The 18,816-nt window shown below is 44.4% G+C and overlaps 1 protein-coding gene across 2 annotated transcripts in view; it reads left to right on the forward strand.

The window, feature by feature from the left end:
* LOC126171492 (protein singles bar) overlaps window positions 1-18,816 on the forward strand; it is a 158,584-nt gene that overhangs the window by 96,429 nt on the left and 43,339 nt on the right. For both annotated transcript variants that reach the window (XM_049920805.1, XM_049920804.1), the window contains exon 4: window positions 16,669-16,809. In XM_049920805.1, the coding sequence (XP_049776762.1) occupies window positions 16,669-16,809 (141 nt within the window). The remainder of the gene's footprint in view (window positions 1-16,668; window positions 16,810-18,816) is intronic.

Raw genomic sequence — 18,816 nt, forward strand, 5'->3', positions numbered from 1 at the left:
GCGTTGCACCATAGAGTATTACTTGCTATTGCCAGTATACATTTTAATCGTCTCTCCTTTGGTCATCTTCACTTACTTTACTATTCACATAACGAAAAACTTCTATTACTTTTAGTGTCTAATTTTCTAATCTAATTCCTTCGCCGGATTCTGATTTAATTCGACGGTATTCCATTGCCCTTTTTCTACTATTGTTGATGTTCATCTTGTAATCTCATTTCAAGAAACTATTAATTCCATTCAACTGCTCTTCCAAGTTCTTCCTCATCTGCGACCTATTACCATCGGCAGATCTCGAAGTTTTAATTTCTTCTGCCAGCCCTTTAATTCACGTTCCACATTTCTCCTTGGTTTCCGTCACAGCTTGTTCGACATACAAACTGAATAAAACTGGGAGTAGTCTACAACCCTGTCTCATGCCCTTCCAGTTACTGCTTCCCTTCCATTTATTTCGGCTCTATTACTGCACTCCGGTGTCTGTATAAGATGTCGATAACAGTTCACTTCCTGTATTTAGGCCCGCTCCCTAGAATTTCTTGTTGGTGAATGATATGGATTAAGTAACTACGATTTACTTTTTATCATAGCTGCGGTACACAGTTAAGTAATACTTTTTAAAAGACAGCATAGTAACCACTGGCTCTAGAAATTATTTATTTTCACTATTGAAATTTCGACGACTTTAATGCCGTTATGTAAATGGTATACTGCAAAAGCTGAAAAATAAAGAACAGAGTGTATGTATAGAATGATATTTTTGTGCCATACACACCGTAATACAAAATTGCAAGAAATAACTCATCACTTATACTGTGCTTCAGCACATGTAAAACTTCCAAAATTTTCTAACTTGCAGACATGTCAGACATGACATCGTCGTATCTGAGCTTATTAACTAAAGGAATACAGCAACAGTAAACGAGCGCGAGGCTACTTACGTCGTGAAAGTGATATAAATTACATAAGCTGTTACCCTTGTTACCGTCTAGAACATAAATACAAACAAAGCACTGCTCTTGGACACTGTTTACATGATAACTGACGCAGCTGGCGCGAAAATATATTCACAGGACGTATTTCCTTTGCTCTTCCCAGAGATCGTACATTCCAGAAATAAGACTTGTAATCACAGTATTTCAATATCATATTACACTGATTGACTGAATACGGTAGTCTAGTCGCGTCGGGTAGCCGCGCGGGCTAAGGTGTCTTGTCACGGTTCGCGCGGCTGCCCCCGTCGGAGGTTCGAGTCCTCCCTCGAGCATGGGTGTGTGTGTGTGTGTGTGTGTGTGTGTGTGTTTGTGTGTGTGTGTGTGTGCTGTCCGTAGCGTAAGTTAGTTTAAGTTAGACTAAGTATTGGGTAAGCTTTAGGATCTTACCACAAATTTCCAATTTTCCAAACAGTAGTCTGACGTGTGCGGGTAGCCTTGCGTGTTAAAGGAGCGTTCCCGAGATGGGGTGGCGCCACAGCCCCACGTCACCCCGCCCGGCGCATTATCGACGAGGGTCGTTCAGCGTGCCGGCCAGCCAAGATGTGCTTTTTAGGCAGTTTCCCACATCCTACTAGGTGAATACTGGGCTGGTACCCAAGACCAGCCTCTGTTACACTATTCGAAAATATTTAGAAAACTTTCTCTCTTTATCAAATGAATAAAACTAGATGCAGACAGTTGGGGTACACATTAATCCGTCCTGGAGGTTTATGGGCTGGCGACAGGAAGGGCATGCGGCCACACCTTAAACTAACTGTGGCTTATCCCTTAATAACCACTCTGACCCCGTCCTGATGCTGAACAAAGGGACAAGAAAAGAAGACAGGGTGCAGCATTCCATGCAATGATACATTCATATGGTACAAAAGTGCGGGATAGAAAATTTATTTGTAACAAAGTGACGTAAAAATACATGTTATCTGTCGTAATAATCTTACTCTTCACTTCACATGCGTATACAGTTTTCCCTATATTTTTCACCCACACACCCCAGAGCTATAGAACACATTTCTCTCTCCCCAAATCTCTTTCTTCAGTGCAGGTCCTTCAGGTTTTGAGTGAAAGAGCAGTGCTTTTTTTTTTTTTTTAGAAAAAAAATGTCATGACTTCTGCGATGTGCTTTTGTATGTATTTATTTTTTGTCTTTGACCTTTTAGTCCTCCAAAATTAATTTAAACAATTGAATCAACAGTCTTCACTTTTTTATGTAAGATCAACAAAGTTCATCCTCTTTATAGTTTTTAAAAGCATCTGTAAACTTTTTACTTTTACTAATATTTGTTTCATCTTTGCTCATATCTTTCAAAGCTCTTGGCAGAAGAGCGGAACGTTGTACCGGTGACAGCCCGTCTACTGTCGATATAGGGTGATGGTGATGAAATAACAGCTAAGGAAAAAAAATTGTACCAGATAAGGATCACAAAAAGCTCAATTCGCATTAACAAGCATTGGTCGCAGAAGTACTGATTTAATGAAGCAACCAAAAAAGCAGTACAGTAAAATGAGATAAAAGTATGTGATGAGACCCCTCGCACTTAACTACAGAACTTGTATTTTTATCTTCTTGTAATAGGTGAAATATAAAATGCAGAAAGATGTGTAAATGTAGTCATGCAGTTCCATGGTGCTTTGAATGTTAACGAGAAAGGTTTATTTGAGTTGCACTTTTAAAGCTGGTTACACAATATTTACAGAGAATTGTTAAAGTAGATTACATAAAATAAAAAACGAGCACTTAAAAATAAATAAAAAACAAAAATTGATATGTGTGGGAATACACATGATTGTACCTCGTTATGACATAAAACAATACAACACAATAAAGTGCAGCACTTCATGAGCACCGTATAGTTATAAAACCGGATAAACACGTTTCTGTTCAAATTAGTAATTCAGTAACATAAGTGTATGATTTGTTTGTCTTCTCTAATGGATACCCCGAAGCGTTCCATATCCCAGCAGGACATCCCTGTTGATGTGGTTCACGGGACAGATAAATAAATGTATCAATGAATGAATGGACGTACGAATGAATAAATGTACGACAGTAATCAACTGTTTCAGAGCTACTATTTTAAATTTTCTCTTGCAGGTTAATACTAGGCTGGAAAACCTTATCAAAATTGAAATGATAATAAAATCAAGATCCTAAGCTGTCGACAGGCGTTGATATACATCAACGGGGACAGTTGAAAATGTGTGCCCCGACTGGGACTTGAAACCGGATTCTCCTGCTTACATGTCATTCATATATACTTAGCAAAATTGTTTCGCCAATGCAGAAAATCGACCTGAGTCCATGGATAAGCGGTTCCTTCACCGACAGTGTCTCAGTGGAATTACGTCGAGTGCGTTGCAAAGTCCTGAGGCGCTTGGACTACGAAAGGACATACCTTCGCAACTTGTTGCTATTACGAAGAGAACGACCGGATTCGTAGTTTGACTGATTTGGTTAGGCTCCGTTTTTAGACATCCGGTAAAATGAGATTATAAATATCATCACATCACATATAAGTTCGTATTTCTTTTTTAAAAAAGTAGGTTGTAAAAATGCCGTCAGATGTGCTACCTCAGTAGAAGTTGTATGAATCTGCGAAAATATGTGACTGTCAGGAGCGGAATAGCGTAAAGCGGCGGAGCGCAGGCTTTTCGCTCTCGCCTACCGTCACGAAGACCACTGAATCAGTATGGTACTATCCCTACGGCTATAATACCCACGGTGGAAACAGTATATAGTTAGGGAATGTGGCTAGAAAGTTGAGGAGACGTGCCAATGTTGGCCTACGGTTACAGGTAACTAGTCTGAGTGTCGACACCGTGTGGTAAATTCTAAACCTATTCACCGTGTCTGAGAACGTACGCTACTGTTGACGATGACGTGTCACATTGAATGAGATTTTGTACCTGGCGCGTGAGAACTGGCTTACGTGCCAGCGCCATGTTATTTTCTCTCTTATCGCTCTCCGCCATTATCGCCGACACAAAGACAACAGTAAACTTTATAAATGCTCACCACAGTCACGTATTCCGTGCTTGTTACTCATATATTGCGAGATGTGCGAGCAGGAGACATTTCTCGGAAAAAGTGGTTGAATCATCTCAAGATGGTTATCAGGGAATTATGCAGTATGAATACTCAGCTCTCGAGAAAATATCAGGTTGGTGCAAAACGTGGCAGATAACTCTTAATGTAGAGGAGTGCGGAGGTGTGCAATTGACGACACGTAAGAGCGTGGTATCCTTTGCTTAAAGAACTTAGCGAGACACAACCAGAGTGACTCGTGTCGTGGGAGCAACAATATGTACAGGGTGAGCGAATAGTCCCCGTAACCCTTAGTATCGAATAATTGCTTTGATTCGTTTTAGCACAAGTCTTTACTTACATGTTGCTTGACCACCATATTGGTATGTTCCCCATCATGCTGTAAACACATTTCCATACACTTCCATGTTATTTTTGACATATTTTTGAGCACGTCCGGTGTTATAGTGCGAAATGCATCCTCAACAGCATTGCGCAGTTCTTCGTTTGTAGAATAACGACGTGCAGATACATGCGCCTTAATGATTTCCCATAACGAGTTGTGAGGTGTGGTGAGGTCAAGACATCTAGGCGACCATTTCAAGGGAGCTGGTGTTACTGACTATCCACCATCCTGGAAAGTGTTCATTTAGCAACGCTGCAAGAACATAGTGAGGAGGCGCTCAGTCTTGCTGCAATGTTCTGTGAGTCCCATTTCCTCAAGCTGGGATATTACTCACGTTTGTAACATGCGTAAATAATTTACGCTATTTAAAGTCCCTTCAAGATGTTCAGTCCAAGCATACGATGTGATTTCATCGCTGCCCATATCATTACGTGAGGCGCGTCCTTTCTAACTCGACTGTGCAATGAGGATTCTCTTTGGCCGAAACGACTATATTTCCAGCACGAAATATTTTCTGGAACGCTCCCATAACCTGTCTCATGTCATCTTTCTGTGATGTCGTTCGTGTACCCGCACATTTGTCACTAAGCTCTCTTCGGTAGTATAGCACACTATGTGATCAAAAGTATCCGGACACCCCCAAAACCATACTTCTTTCAAATTAGGTGCATTGTGCTGCCACCTACTGCCAGGTACTCCATATCAGTGACCTCAGTAGTAATTAGACATCGTAAGAGAGCAGAATGGGGCGCTCCTTGGAATTCACGGTCTTCCAGCATGGTCAGGTGATTTGGTGTCAGTTGTGTCATACGACTGTACGCGAGATTTCCACAGTCCCAAACATCCCTAGGTCCACTGTTTCCGATGTGACAGTGAAGTGGGAACGTGAAGGGTCACATACAGCAAAAAAGCACACAGCCCGTCCTCGTCTGTTGACTGGTTGAATAGGATCATAATGTGTAATAGGCAGACATCCTTCCAGGCCACCGCACAGGAATTCCAAACCGCATCAGGATCGACTTAACTACTATGACAGTTAAGCGGGACGTGAAAACTTGGATTTCATGGGCGAGCGGCTGCTCATAAGTCACAAATCACGACCGTAGATGCCAAACGACGCCGCACTTGGTGTAAGGAGCGTAAACATTGGACAATTGAACGATGGGAGAACGTTGTGTGGAGTGACGAATCACAGTACACAATGTGGCGATCCGATGGTAGGGTCCAGGTATGGCGAATGCTCCGTGAACGTCATTTGCCAGCGTGTGTAGTGCCAACAGTAAAATTCGGAGGCGGTGGTGTTATGGTGTGGTCGTGTTTTTCATGGAGGGGGCTTGCATATCTTGTTGTTTTGCGTGGCACTATCACAGCACAGGCCTACATTGATGTTTTAAGCACCTTCTTGCTTCCCACTGTTGAAGAGCAATTCAGCGATGGCGATTGCATCTTTCAACACGATCGAGCACTTGTTCGTAATGCACGGCCTGTGGCGGAGTGGTTACACGACAATAACATCCCTATAATTGGCTGGCCTGCACAGAGTCCTATCCTGAATCCTACAGAACACCATTGGGATGTTTTGGAACGCCGACTTCGTGCCAGGCCTCACCGATCGACATCGATAACTCTCCTCAGTGCAGCACTCCGTGAAGAATGGTCTGCCATACCCCAAGAAACCTTCCAGCACTTGCTTGAACGTATGCCTGCGAGAGTGTAAGCTGTCATCAAGGCTAAGGGTGGGCCAACACCATATTGAATTCCAGCATTACCGATGGAGGGCGCCACGAAGTCATTTTGAGCCAAGTGTCCGGATACCTTTGATCACGTATTGCATGACGGCTCACATCTGCCATGGCTACAAAATAAAACTCCTCAGCGACTGCGAAAACATGCAAACATGAATTCCAACAACTGATAGAAGTAACATAGCTACCGACCTGCTCGTTAACATTTGGTACTAGACAGCGGTTTACAGAGGTACGAGGACTTCTCGCCCACCCCGTAGAGATGTGAAGCGGAAGGGCCAATTAGGCTCAGTTTAGGTAAAACAAATGGCAGGCTGCGATTAATAGTGTACTGGGAACTGCAGTTTGTCTAAGATAAAAGTTGCACACTGTTTCCCACATCCAATTAGGCGAATACAGTACTGATACCGACGTCTGGCCTCAGTTATACGATTCACAAACATTTCGAAAACGTCTCACACTTCCACGTGCGTTAACGCTAGATGCAAACAGATGGGGCAAACACCTCGTGGGGGAAGGGGGGGGGGGAGAGGAGGGGTTTCCCTGTGAAGACACGGAGACACGGAATAAGGCCTCGAAAAAGAACAAGAGTGAAGAAGGGCGATGTTGCACGTTAAATACTTGTAGGACCTCTCGAAGAATCTTCGATCGAATCCAAAGAAGGGCTTGCGTGACGGGCTGCAGTGTGTAGCAGAAATCTGAAAAACAACTTTAACAACCGGATACGTCATACGTTTCGCGAGAACCTGCTTAGAAAACGTCGATAACAGTCGTTCAGGGCTTAAGCACAATCGTTCTTCAGATCTTCCGGATAAAGAGTTAGGAAACAGGAGCTCATGCAGAGGAGTACAGGCCGCCATTCGTCGCATGTTCCATCTACTACACTCACATTGATTTGACCACCGCCAATGTTCGACCTCAACGGGTAATGAACACTCACAGACGGCTGGTGGCAATACTAGTAGAGGAAAGTATATAAAGCGTGTCGGGGCACGCGGAAAACAGTGCAGTCGTTGTCGTCATGCGGAAATGGACCGATTTATCTGACTTCCACTGATTCATGTAACAATGAACTGTGTTCTCCCAGAAACACTTAAATCTGTCTATGTACCAACCGTTACAAAAAAATATACATTGTCCTGAATCAACATCACTACATTTACTGCAAAAAAAGTCTCTTTAGCAGAGTAAAATACATCTTCCTATTCATATGTTGTTCACCAGTCTTGCTTCAGTTTGCACAATCGGGAACATCAACCAGATAAATACTAAAATAATTAATCAGGAACCATTTAATAAATGGCAGCAGTTCATATGGTGTCAAAATTTTAATAATAACCTCTAAAATGTAACTGCGACAATGAAATTGTGACAGATTTTTGTCAATAATGGATAATTTAGTGGACATCTTGGTTGTAGAAGCTGCGTTTTGGCTGTTCCATCTTCAAAATCAGCTCATCTACATTTTGCAAATGCCTGCCATGAAATGGTTTCTTCGTTCAGGGAGTGAGGGTAAAGTTACTGGGAGCCACGTTAGGAGAAAAGGGAGGTTGAGGCACACTTTGATAGCCCAGAGAAGTGGCAAGTGTGACTGTTTTCTGGGTGGAGACCCTCGGACAGCTACCCACAACAGTTCATCATGAAGCCTTCCGTGATTTCGTCAGGAGATACAGGATGTTCCATTTAACTGATAACCGCTCGCACGGCACAGTAGATGGTGGGCAGCGAGCACTCCGTTGCCCGGCGAATCAGATGCCATGTCGACCGTTTGCTATCGCAGTTCTCAATTTAAAATATATGCAAATAAATTTTGTACTCATCCATGTCATACAAGGAATGCTGGAACTGCCTACCAACGTTTCCCATGCATTTCGGACTTCTCTTCAATACATTACTCATGACATGAGGTAATTCCCTTTGAGAAACTGTATTAACTTACTCTTGGAAATTATCTGCGAGTTCCTATAACGTGTGCAGATTTGCCGTTTACACTTAATCATTTAGTGCTACTCACAAATAGAAATGGCATGTGGTTAAATCGGGACTTTGAACAGGATAGATACTGTTGCTAATGACTGTCATGGAACACATCGTGAACTGCATGCAAAGAAACATTGGCCCTTGCCGAATCCTGTTGAACGAACACGAAGTTTCGTTCTCCTTCACTCGACTCATTAAAAAACGCTTGCAAAATGTTTGCACGTATGTCACTGTTAACTGTGATATTAATAAAAAAACTGGCCCTATTATTCTGTCACTACTAACTGTGCACCAAACTCCTATTTCCTGATCGTAAGCCGGCAGCTGTGGCCGAGCGGTTCTACTCGTTTCAGTCCGGAACCGCGCTGCTGCTACCGTCGCAGGTTCGAATCCTGCCTCGGGCATGGATGTGTGTGATGTCCTTAGGTTAGTTAGGTTTAAGTAGTTCTCAGTTCTAGGCGACTGATGACCTCAGAAGTTAAGTCGCATAGTGCTCAGAGCCATTTGTACCCATTAAACACTCGTTACACGTTCGCAGGCTATACTGTAATGTTTGCTTCAGTGTTCGAATGACACTGGAGAAAAGGCTAGTAAGTGGGCATTCCACTGGCCTCTGCGGCTGCGGCTGCGGCTGCGGTGGCGCCTACGGTCATCAGATTAATGGAACACCCTGCATTTGCTTGATGATGGTCTGATCATCGCATTTTTAGCAGTAAGTGAGCCTTTTTCCACTGCTTGCATAAGTCGATTGTCTCACTAAACTCCACTGGCCAGAGCAGATTTGTTTCGATTCCTCTAGTTACGTGCAATAGTACAGTGGTGCGGGTATTTCAGTATGTACCAGAACTGCAAGTACGTATCTTCAAACAAAGAAAAAATTTATTACATGACATACGTTTATGTAATGACATCATACATATAAGTGAGTCACGTAAGACGTAAAGCCGCTTTTATTTCGTGAAAGGACACACATAGCGAAACGAGGCTTTTGGCGAATGATAGTGAGCTAAGGGGCATGTACTTTGGTGTGTGAGGAAGAGTCTTAACTCTTTCATCGATCGAGATATTGAAGCATGTAGCTTTTTCTAAATGGCATGATATACCTTTTTTAATGACGCTCGAAAGCCGTTGAAAAGCCGAGAACAGTGATATAACGCTTGTCAATTCTGAGTTTGAAACTGTTCACAAATGACTGAGAAATGCGCTAAGATTGGAAATCAGTGCGTCCAGAGTGGGCTAATGCGGTGTAAACAACGAGAAGCCAGGCTCCGCCATTATATGCGTCAAGACAGGCCTACCGCTACTGAGATAAAACCTCATCTCATACAAATAGACACAGGTTCAGCTATGATTTTTGTGTATCGATGTACAACATATGCTACCTTCTGAGCCTAAGAAAAAGATTTCATATGTGTGAAGGTATCCAATTTTTTGTGGAAACTAGTTTCATCAGGTAATTTTCCATTTAAATCCTCCCTGTCACTGCTTGCTTTTCAAATCCAAAACAGAAACGTCGCTCGTTCACACTTCGTACTACTTAACACCCTTTTCACAGAAAAAATAAACTAATTTGTTAACTTTATCGGATTTAAAGTAATAACAATACCTGACCTCTTTTTGCCTTGAGACTCCTGAATGCAACTCAAAAGCAAAACACCTGCTGTTGGACAAAAATCTATAGATACTACTCGAAGTTGCCACTAAACTGTCGCGCGGGGTAGCCGCGTGGTCTTGGGCGTCTTGTCCCGGTCCGTGCAGCTGCCCCCGTCGGTGGTTCGAGTCCTCCCTCGGGCATGGGCGTGTGTGTTGTCCACACCGTAAGTTAGTTTAAGTTAGAGCGAGTAGTGTGTAGGCTTAGGGACCGATGACCTCAGCAGTTTGGTCCCTTAAGACCTTACCACAAATTTCCAATTTTTTTCCGTTAAACTGAATGCACTTTAAATAAAATAAACATTTCATTCAGAATGACTGACGACATGTCACCTACAAAATAAATACTTTTCTTAACGAAACTTAGTTTTGCACTTTACATGAGCACGTGCTCAGATTGTATGCCATCGACCGTAACGCGCATTTGAAATCGCTGTTCGAGAGATAGACGGAGAGATGAAAGTCCATTGGATTATATGCCGTTGGATGGTGTGACGATTCGACGGCACATATTGTCTGGCGTAGCTGGGGATTCATGACAGACTGCGTCTTCCAGTGCTCCACACAGAAATAAATCAAAATGAGTCATATCTGGGGACCGGGCTGGCTCCTGTGCTGAAGCATTCCGTCCTATCAAACGGTTAGGAAACTTTCCATTCAGTATTTACGTTGCAGCGCGAGAAGACTGGTCTGGGCAGCCGTCTTGTTGGAACCACTGACACTGGCGCTTATCGAGTGGTATATCTTCTAGAAGAACAGGTAGAATTTTCGTAAGAAAGTGTGGAGACGTATTTCTACTTTACACCACTGAGATGAAATGCCCACAACGGAATTTGCTACAATGCCACATCATACGTTTTATGTTCGTGTTGTACCTGACGACTTTCAGCTGCCCCGTAGCGCATGTTACGTTAATTTACACTACCGTCGGTAGAGACCACACCATGGAAAAAGGTAGTGTCGTGTCCCAGTGCTGTAGAGCAAACGGACAAAATTCCATACGACGTTCGAAATTACGCCCTCCGAGTGCCTGATGTAGTTACAGATGATAAGGATGGAATTTCTGTCAATGCAAGATGCGAATGACACTTGTCTGGCTGATCCCACATTCCTTGGCAATACGTCTCGTGCCACCGAGCGGACTGAGCAGCGCCTTAGCTGGAGCAGCTTCTTCATGTTCTGCCTTAGTACGCAGCTCATGGTCTAGTGGATTCAACCAGATGGCCCCTCGCTCTCTGTAATAAAAACACTCAGTAAAGGAATGAACGATCAGGTTGAACGGATGTCTTGTGACGTCCGCCCAGACCAAACGCAACGAACAATACAGAACAAAATGAGAGGAAAAAAAAAAGTGGCTAGCGTTGCTGTCTCTGGGTGACGGGGTCCCGGTTCGATTACCGGCCAGGTGGGAATTTTATCTGCCTGGGGACTGGGTGATTCTGTTGTCCTCATCATTTCATCATCATCATTCGTAACAGTGGCTAGATTGGACTGTAAAAAAAAATTGGACTGTGTAAAAATTGGGAGTTTGTGCGGGCGCTGATGACCACGCAGTTGAGCGCACCACAAACCAAACATCATCGTGTGTTCTGACAGTTGCAGTCTTCGTCCTCGTCGTCTGACGAGGAAGCAGTCTGTTCGCACTAGTGACCTAATAATTCGGGCAACTGCCTGGCGCGACGCACAGTACAGACATCTCTACACTGCCGCACCGTTTCGGCAACATTTCTTTAACATTCACCGAGTAAAAGTAGCATGTCTGACTTGTCACTCGTGTACAAGGGAAGTTCGACCACCGAGTTGCAAGTCTTTTCTGTTGACGGAACATTGGGTGACTTGCGTGTCGAAGAAGACGAAATGATGACGAGAACAACACAACACCTAGCCCCCCCCCCCCCCCCCCCCCCCCAAGCGGAGAAAATTTCCCACCTGGCCGCGAATCGAACTCCGGTCTGCTGCAAGGCAGACAGACGCGCTGGCCACTTTTTTCCATTATGTTCGTTATTGTTCGTTGCATTTGGTCGGGTCGGACGTCACATGGGACCTGCTCATAGTTGATCCTTTCACTTAGTTTTTTTAAATACTATTTCAGAGGCAGCCCACCTGCCGAACACTTTGAGCTACCTTGCCGGCGCACTTAGGTAAAGAGGCGCACGGAACCGTGCACGAAATGAAAAATGAGTTATGTCTTACGTGACTTGCCCTGTATATAATCCAAGTCCGCTGCTTCAATGGTATTCCTTTATTGCGGTAGGCCTATTTCGGCTACAGTTGCCATTGTTAAGCTATCTAGACCAGACAGAACTTGACCAGACTCCTGGGTCTCTGCTGCCGAGCCGCGTGATTGAAACGCACAACAGCATTGTGGCGGTCGGTAGCAGCCGGCCAAACACAGCAGCGGCCAGCTGCCTGCCCGCCCGGCAAGCGAAGAATCGTATTTCGACACGAGCTGGTCGCTGCGGCCAGCGCTTTCACCAAAAAGTACTGGCCCCGCGACGAACTCACGACGTCACACTAATCTCCTCGAGGCCCACGAGAAAGACAGGCCGTGGCCGTGGAGCGCACGTCACAGCACCTGACACTGCAGGCCTTACGAGTTCTGCATCGATAGCTGACACGAACCATATGATGAATAGTATTTTTAAAAACTATCGATACATCGATTAACTATCGATTGCTTTGTGCAAGTATTTTAAATGCAAAATAGCTTTCTAGGAATTTTTTGTTGATTAAAGACAACAATACAGGATACGCAAATGTTGTTTTATAGTTAGTCAGGTACTTAAAATCTTGTCCTTTAGTCCATTGTTTAATATACAACTTCACAGAAGAAGAACTTCTGCAGGCACTGAGGTCGCTGGACAGCACAAATATTTTGTGGCCACTACAGACAACTTACTATTAGCTTTTATCCAATATTCTAATACACATGTGTGCTTGTGTATTACAGGTCAGAAACTGACTGGTGAAACGACATCGACGTTACACTGTTGCTGTATCTGTGTGAATCACGTTTTGTTAGGCAATGTGTATCGTTGAAGTCACTATTCCCTTATATTTCAGATACGTTTTAAGAAATCAAAACGAGGTTTTCGGCAAACGATGTTATGCGGAGAGGCGATTATTTTGTTGCAATTGGTACTTTTCCATCAATCGATGAAACTACACAGATACTGCAGCTTTTTATCAGCCCCAGCTACGTACCTATTGTAATGCGATTCGACTGCTCGTAAAAATAGTTGAACGATGTAGCACGTATCAAGATAGTGGAAGGATACCGTATACACTGGGATGTCCAGTTCTTTGATACGGACTTTCGCTGAGCATTGGCATCTCAAGAATGCAAGTTTTCGGATTGAGTGCGTGTGAGTTTTCGAACAGTCAGCAGGAGTAAGAGGGAAGAAGTCGACGGCAGGAAGACAGAAGCTTGATTGCAGGGCCGGATTAAGGCCCAAGTAACGCGAGAGGGCGCTTGGGGTGCGAACTGAGAGGGGCGGCTCAGGCACCGCCACTGCAAAATGTGTACACAGCGTGTATCATAATTAACAACGAAATCAAACAATTTCTGTGTTCATTAGATTTACATTTATTTTTAAATGAACGGCAACTGATGTATTAGGGAGGAATGAGAGGGAGATGGGAAGACGAATGATACGCCACCTGTGTCAAATAATAGAAAAGGGGAGAGGGGGTGCTAAACTGTATTTCGTTTGTGTGGAAAAATGTTCTCGAACCGGTCCTGCTCGAGTGAAACGAGGTATATTGAATGTTGTGGTAGTTAAGAGTGAGACGGATATCAATGGAAGGTAAGAAGTTAAAGTACGATAAAATGAAATGTTAATTACAAATTCCAGGCAAAGTAATGAAATGAGAAGTTATGAACGAAACGCATAGGAAGTTTGATAGTTAAAGTGTTTAAGATTAACAATCACATGAGTGTAATGCCAAATGGCACTTGCACGAAACGGTATGTGTTTCACTTGCTAAGCAATGACGTGTGCGTGTGAGTACGAACTGAAGTATTGTTAAGTTGAAATTGTTATATAGACAGTCACTTTAGTTGCAAGTACTTTTTTATTAATTGTAACGAAAGACATCACATCTTCTATTGAACATCAATATAAAAATATTGCTAACTGTACCAACAGATCGAAACAGGTACATGGGATCGGTAATAGGTACACGATCAAGGGTCTCAGCTTCCACTTTTTTACTCATTGATCACATTTAAGACCATAAGACCAGTAAATACTGCGAGATGGGGAGACGTGTTTCAATTGACAGGTTAGCTAGCTTTTAGCCCCCCCCCCCCACATACACACGCATGCACCAAAAGTCCACTGGCGCTCCTGAAAAAAAAATTTTAATACGTTGCCACTATGGCTTTATTGTAGATGGCACTGGTTGAATTTATTGTATGTTTCCGAGACTTGTGGGAACAAAATTAGTGATTAAATTACAATGAAATGAACACCCTCAGCTGCTTACAGGCGTTGACATACGTCAACGGGGACAGATGAAAATGTGTGCCCCGACTGGGACTTGAACCCGGGATCTCCTGCATACATGGCAGTCGCTCTGAGCCACCGAAGACACAGAGGACAGCGCGACTGCAGGGATTTATCTCTGGCACGCCTCCCGCGAAACCCACATTCTCAACGTATTATCCCGCACTACATTCGTAGTGCCCCCGCCCATTATACTCATTACTCGCGGCGCGTTGCCGATTCCCGTAAGAGTTCGGGCACTGTTTGTGCATTCGCACAGAAGAAGAAGATGGTCAAGTGGCCGGTGAGCCTTAACTATATATACAGTATATTAAGATGATATCTTTTCTTTCGGACATGTCCCAAAGAACAGATACCATCTTAAAATTAGTGATCGCTGTCAGCGTTATAAAAGACATTTCTGCTTTGGTTATGATGGGGTTCACGCTTTATTTAGACTCTGAAGCTCAGGGAGCGGTAACCCGCATTACAGGATATTTGTTGCGCCCACTGAAAGTTCTCAGCAGCAGGCTGAACCAACTGTAGGGCCCGAGATTGTCTGGTGGCATCTGGGCTTTCCTATGAATGTCAAGATGTGAGTTATGATCACCAGAGGACAGGACTGAAGGCACCACTTTGCGGAGAAAGATGGTTAATAGGAGAAGAGGCATAGCTGACGATAATGGCTCAGTTGTAGGTAAGAAGCCAATGTGGAACGGTCTTAGGACAGAAGAGGAGGCAGAGATTGCGTGACAGGTGGAAGTCTCAGTCATCGAGCGCTGTCGTGACTTACAGCAGTTTTCCGGGATATTACGGCAGTTAACAGTTTCCGCTCCTAAACACGCTCTCACGACAGGTTTCTCGAGTCAGCGCATCTCCAAAGCACGTTAACAGCTACGTCACATCAAAAGTTCTATCGTCGATTTCAAGTAACGTAACTGCTAGTAAGTCCGCCTCCGTAGCTGTGTGAGTAATCAGTGTAGATAGGTTCCGAATTCGATTCCCGATACTGTCAAGAGTTTTTCCTAGGTAGAAGGACTGGTGCGGGATGCACTCTGCCTCGTTGTGCCAATTGAGGAGCTACTTGACCGAGCAGCTGGGGCTCGACGGTCCGGAAACTTTGCTCGGCTGATCCAATGCCCCTCCCCCCTTCTGCATCACATGACACTGCCCCCTCCCCCTTCTGCAGTACATGACACCGTAAGGCAGAGCATGACTCGGCTGCCGTTAGATGTCCTCTGAGCCTTCAGGTCCTGGCAAATAGCTCGTTTTTTATGTACTAGTAAAGACAATATTTTTTTGTAACTGTTTGTGCGGTACTAAGACCTGTCATTATTGTGCGAGAATTGGCATTTAGATATATACTTTGAAAATGATATCAAAATGTGCAATGGAAGTACCAGGAACGTCACATTAAACAGTTGTCTTCCTGTAGCTTTTGCGAAAATAATTTACAAAAACGATTCCGTGTGCGTGTATATACCTCTATAAGTTATTATCTTTTATATATTCTGATCCACGCACTGTATTGTTATACAAAAATGGTCGCACTGCTGCAGCTGTCACTGTATTAGTTTTTACACTACAGTTTCGGCATCATTCCAATAACCTCTCACAAGCGAATTGATATGCACTCCTCGTTTAATGTTCTCTTGCGCAAAAAACGATGTACACCTTCAAAAAATGTTTTGTATCACGTCCGTTCGGAGAGTTCCAGATCCTGTACAGAAAATTGGAACAGAGATAAACATAAACATCATTTCCGCCCTTTTTATTGCTTATGAAAACCACAGATTGCATGTTGTACCACCATACAGCGAGACCTGCAGAGGTGGTGTAGCACGTCCTCTTGCACTGATGTATGCCTGTATTCGTCGTGGCATACTACCCACAAGTTCGTCAAGGCACTGTTGGTCCAGACTGTCCCTCTCCTCAACGGCGATATGGAGTAGATCCGTCAGAGTGGTTGTTGGGTCACGTCGTCCATAAACAGCCCTTTTCAATCTATCCCAGGCGTGTTCGATAGTGTTCATGTCAGGATGATGATGATGTTTTGTTTCTAGGGCGCTCGACTCCTTGGTCATCAGCGCCTGTACAAAATCCCAATTTTTACACAATCCAATTCATCACGCTTTAGTTCCCACGACTCGCAGTAGGAGCAGCAAAATTTGCACAAACTTTCGAATTCACTTAGCTCCAACAGAATGAACTCAAATTTACACACAACATTGTTCTGAACATGACTGACGGCATTTGCACAGGTGCCGTTCGTTGTCAGATACAAAAGCGCCACCTGTAGGTTTAGCTAGCATCTGCATTTATGCTCAAGCATGTATTTCTCGCTGTGTTTCCTTATTTTGTCCAACCCCTGTATGATGTGTTGCAGGAGACGCTGTTCAACGGCACGGCGGCCTTTCTGTACCTCAGCGCGTCCAGCTACCTGGCGCACGCCGTGCTGACCGACCTGTGGAACATGTACACCGTCACGCCGTTCTTCCAGGCCTACCCTGCCATGACGGCGGCTTACGTAAGTCTGCGCTGACAGCACTGTTCGTCCTGATAAGATAGCGACACACAGTGCAACGCTGGCGCGCGTGTAGACCGAACTTCTGTTTATTACCCTTTTTATTTTGGTGTGAGTCTTATCAGGCACACGTAGAAGGCAAAATATCACGCAACAGCATAAGCAGCGCTATATAAATTATCCGTTTCTATTATCAACTTCCCTAAATCGCATTCCAACACCAACAACGATGGTACACACTGTAATTTCGTAGTGGGGTAAGAATTACACTACTGGCCATTAAAATTGCTACACCACGAAGATGACGTGCTACAGACGCGAAATTTAACCGACAGGAAGAAGATGCTGTGATATGTAAATGATTAGCTTTTCAGAGCATTCACACAAGGTTGGCGCCGGTGGCGACACCTACAACGTGCTGACATGACGAAATTTTCAGCCGATTTCTCATACACAAACAGCAGTTGACCGGCGTTACCTGGTGAAACATTGTTGTGATGCCTCACGTTTCCGACTTTGATAAAGGTCGGATTGTAGCCTATCGCGATTGCGGTTTATCGTATCGCGACATTGCTGCTCGTGTTGGTCGAGATCGAATGACTATTAGCGGAATATAGAATCGGTGTGTTCAGGAGGGTAATACGGAACGCCGTGCTAGATCCCAACGGCCTCGTATCACTAGCAGTCGAGATGACAGGCATCTTATCCGCATGGCTGTAACGGATCGTGCAGCCACGTCTCGATCCCTGAGTCAACGGACTGGGACGTTTGCCAGACAACAACCATCTGCACGAACAGTTCGACGACGTTTGCAGCAGCATGGATTATCAACCCGGAGACCATGGTTGCGGTTACCCTTGACGCTGCATCACAGACAGGAGCGCCTGCGATGTTGTACTCAACGACGAACCTGGGTGCACGAACGGCAAAACGTCATTTTTTCGGATGAATCCAGGTTCTGTTTACATCATCATGATGGTCGCATCCGTTTTTGGCGACATCGCGGTGAACGCTCGTTGGAAGCGTGTATTCGTCATCGCTGTACTGGCGTATCACCCGGCGTAATGGTATGGGGTGCCATTGGTTACACGTCTCAGTCACCTCTTGTTCGCATTGACGGCAGTTTGAACAGTGAACGTTACATTTCAGATGTGTTACGACCAGAGGCGCTACCCTCGATTCGATCCCTGCGAAACCCTACATTTCAGCAGGATAATGCACGACCGCATGTTGCAGGTCCTGTACGGGCCTTTCTGGATACAGAAAATGTTCGACTGCTGCCATGGCCAGCACATTCTCCAGATCTCTCATCAACTGAAAACGTCTGGTCAATGGTGGCCGAGCAACTGGCTCGTCACAATACGCCAGTCACTACTCTTGATGAATTGTGGTATCGTGTCGAAGCTGCATGGGCAGCTGTACCTGTACACACCATCCAAGCTCTGTTTGACTCCATGCTCAGGCGTATCAAGGCTGTTATTACGGCCAGAGGTGGTTGTTCTGGGTACTGATTTCTCAGGATCTATGCACCCAAATTGCGTGAAAATGTAATCTGGTCTAACCGTAGATCTTAGGACAATCACTATAAGCGTAACGGCGTAATGCAGCATCTCAAAGTAGCATGGACTCCCCTGCAGAACTATTGAGCCATGCTGCCTCTGTAGGCGTCCATAATTGCGAAAGTGTTGCCGGTGCAGGATTTTGTGCACAAACTGACCTCTCCATTATGTCCCATAAATATTCGATGGCATTCATGTCTGTTGATCTGCGTGGCCAAATCATTCGCTCGAATCATCCAGAATATTCTTGAAACCAATAGCGAACTGTTGTGGCCGAATGACATGGCGCATCGTTGCTTGGGAACATGAAGTCCATAAATGGCTTCAAATGGTATCCAAAAAGCAGAAATAACCACTTCCAGTGAATGATCGGTTCCATTCCATGTAAGTACAGCCCGCACCATTGTGGAGTCACCACCAGCTTGCACAGTGCCTTGTTGACAACCTGTGT

The sequence above is a fragment of the Schistocerca cancellata genome, chromosome 1 (genome assembly GCF_023864275.1).
Source record: "Schistocerca cancellata isolate TAMUIC-IGC-003103 chromosome 1, iqSchCanc2.1, whole genome shotgun sequence".
NCBI lineage: Eukaryota > Metazoa > Arthropoda > Insecta > Orthoptera > Acrididae > Schistocerca > Schistocerca cancellata.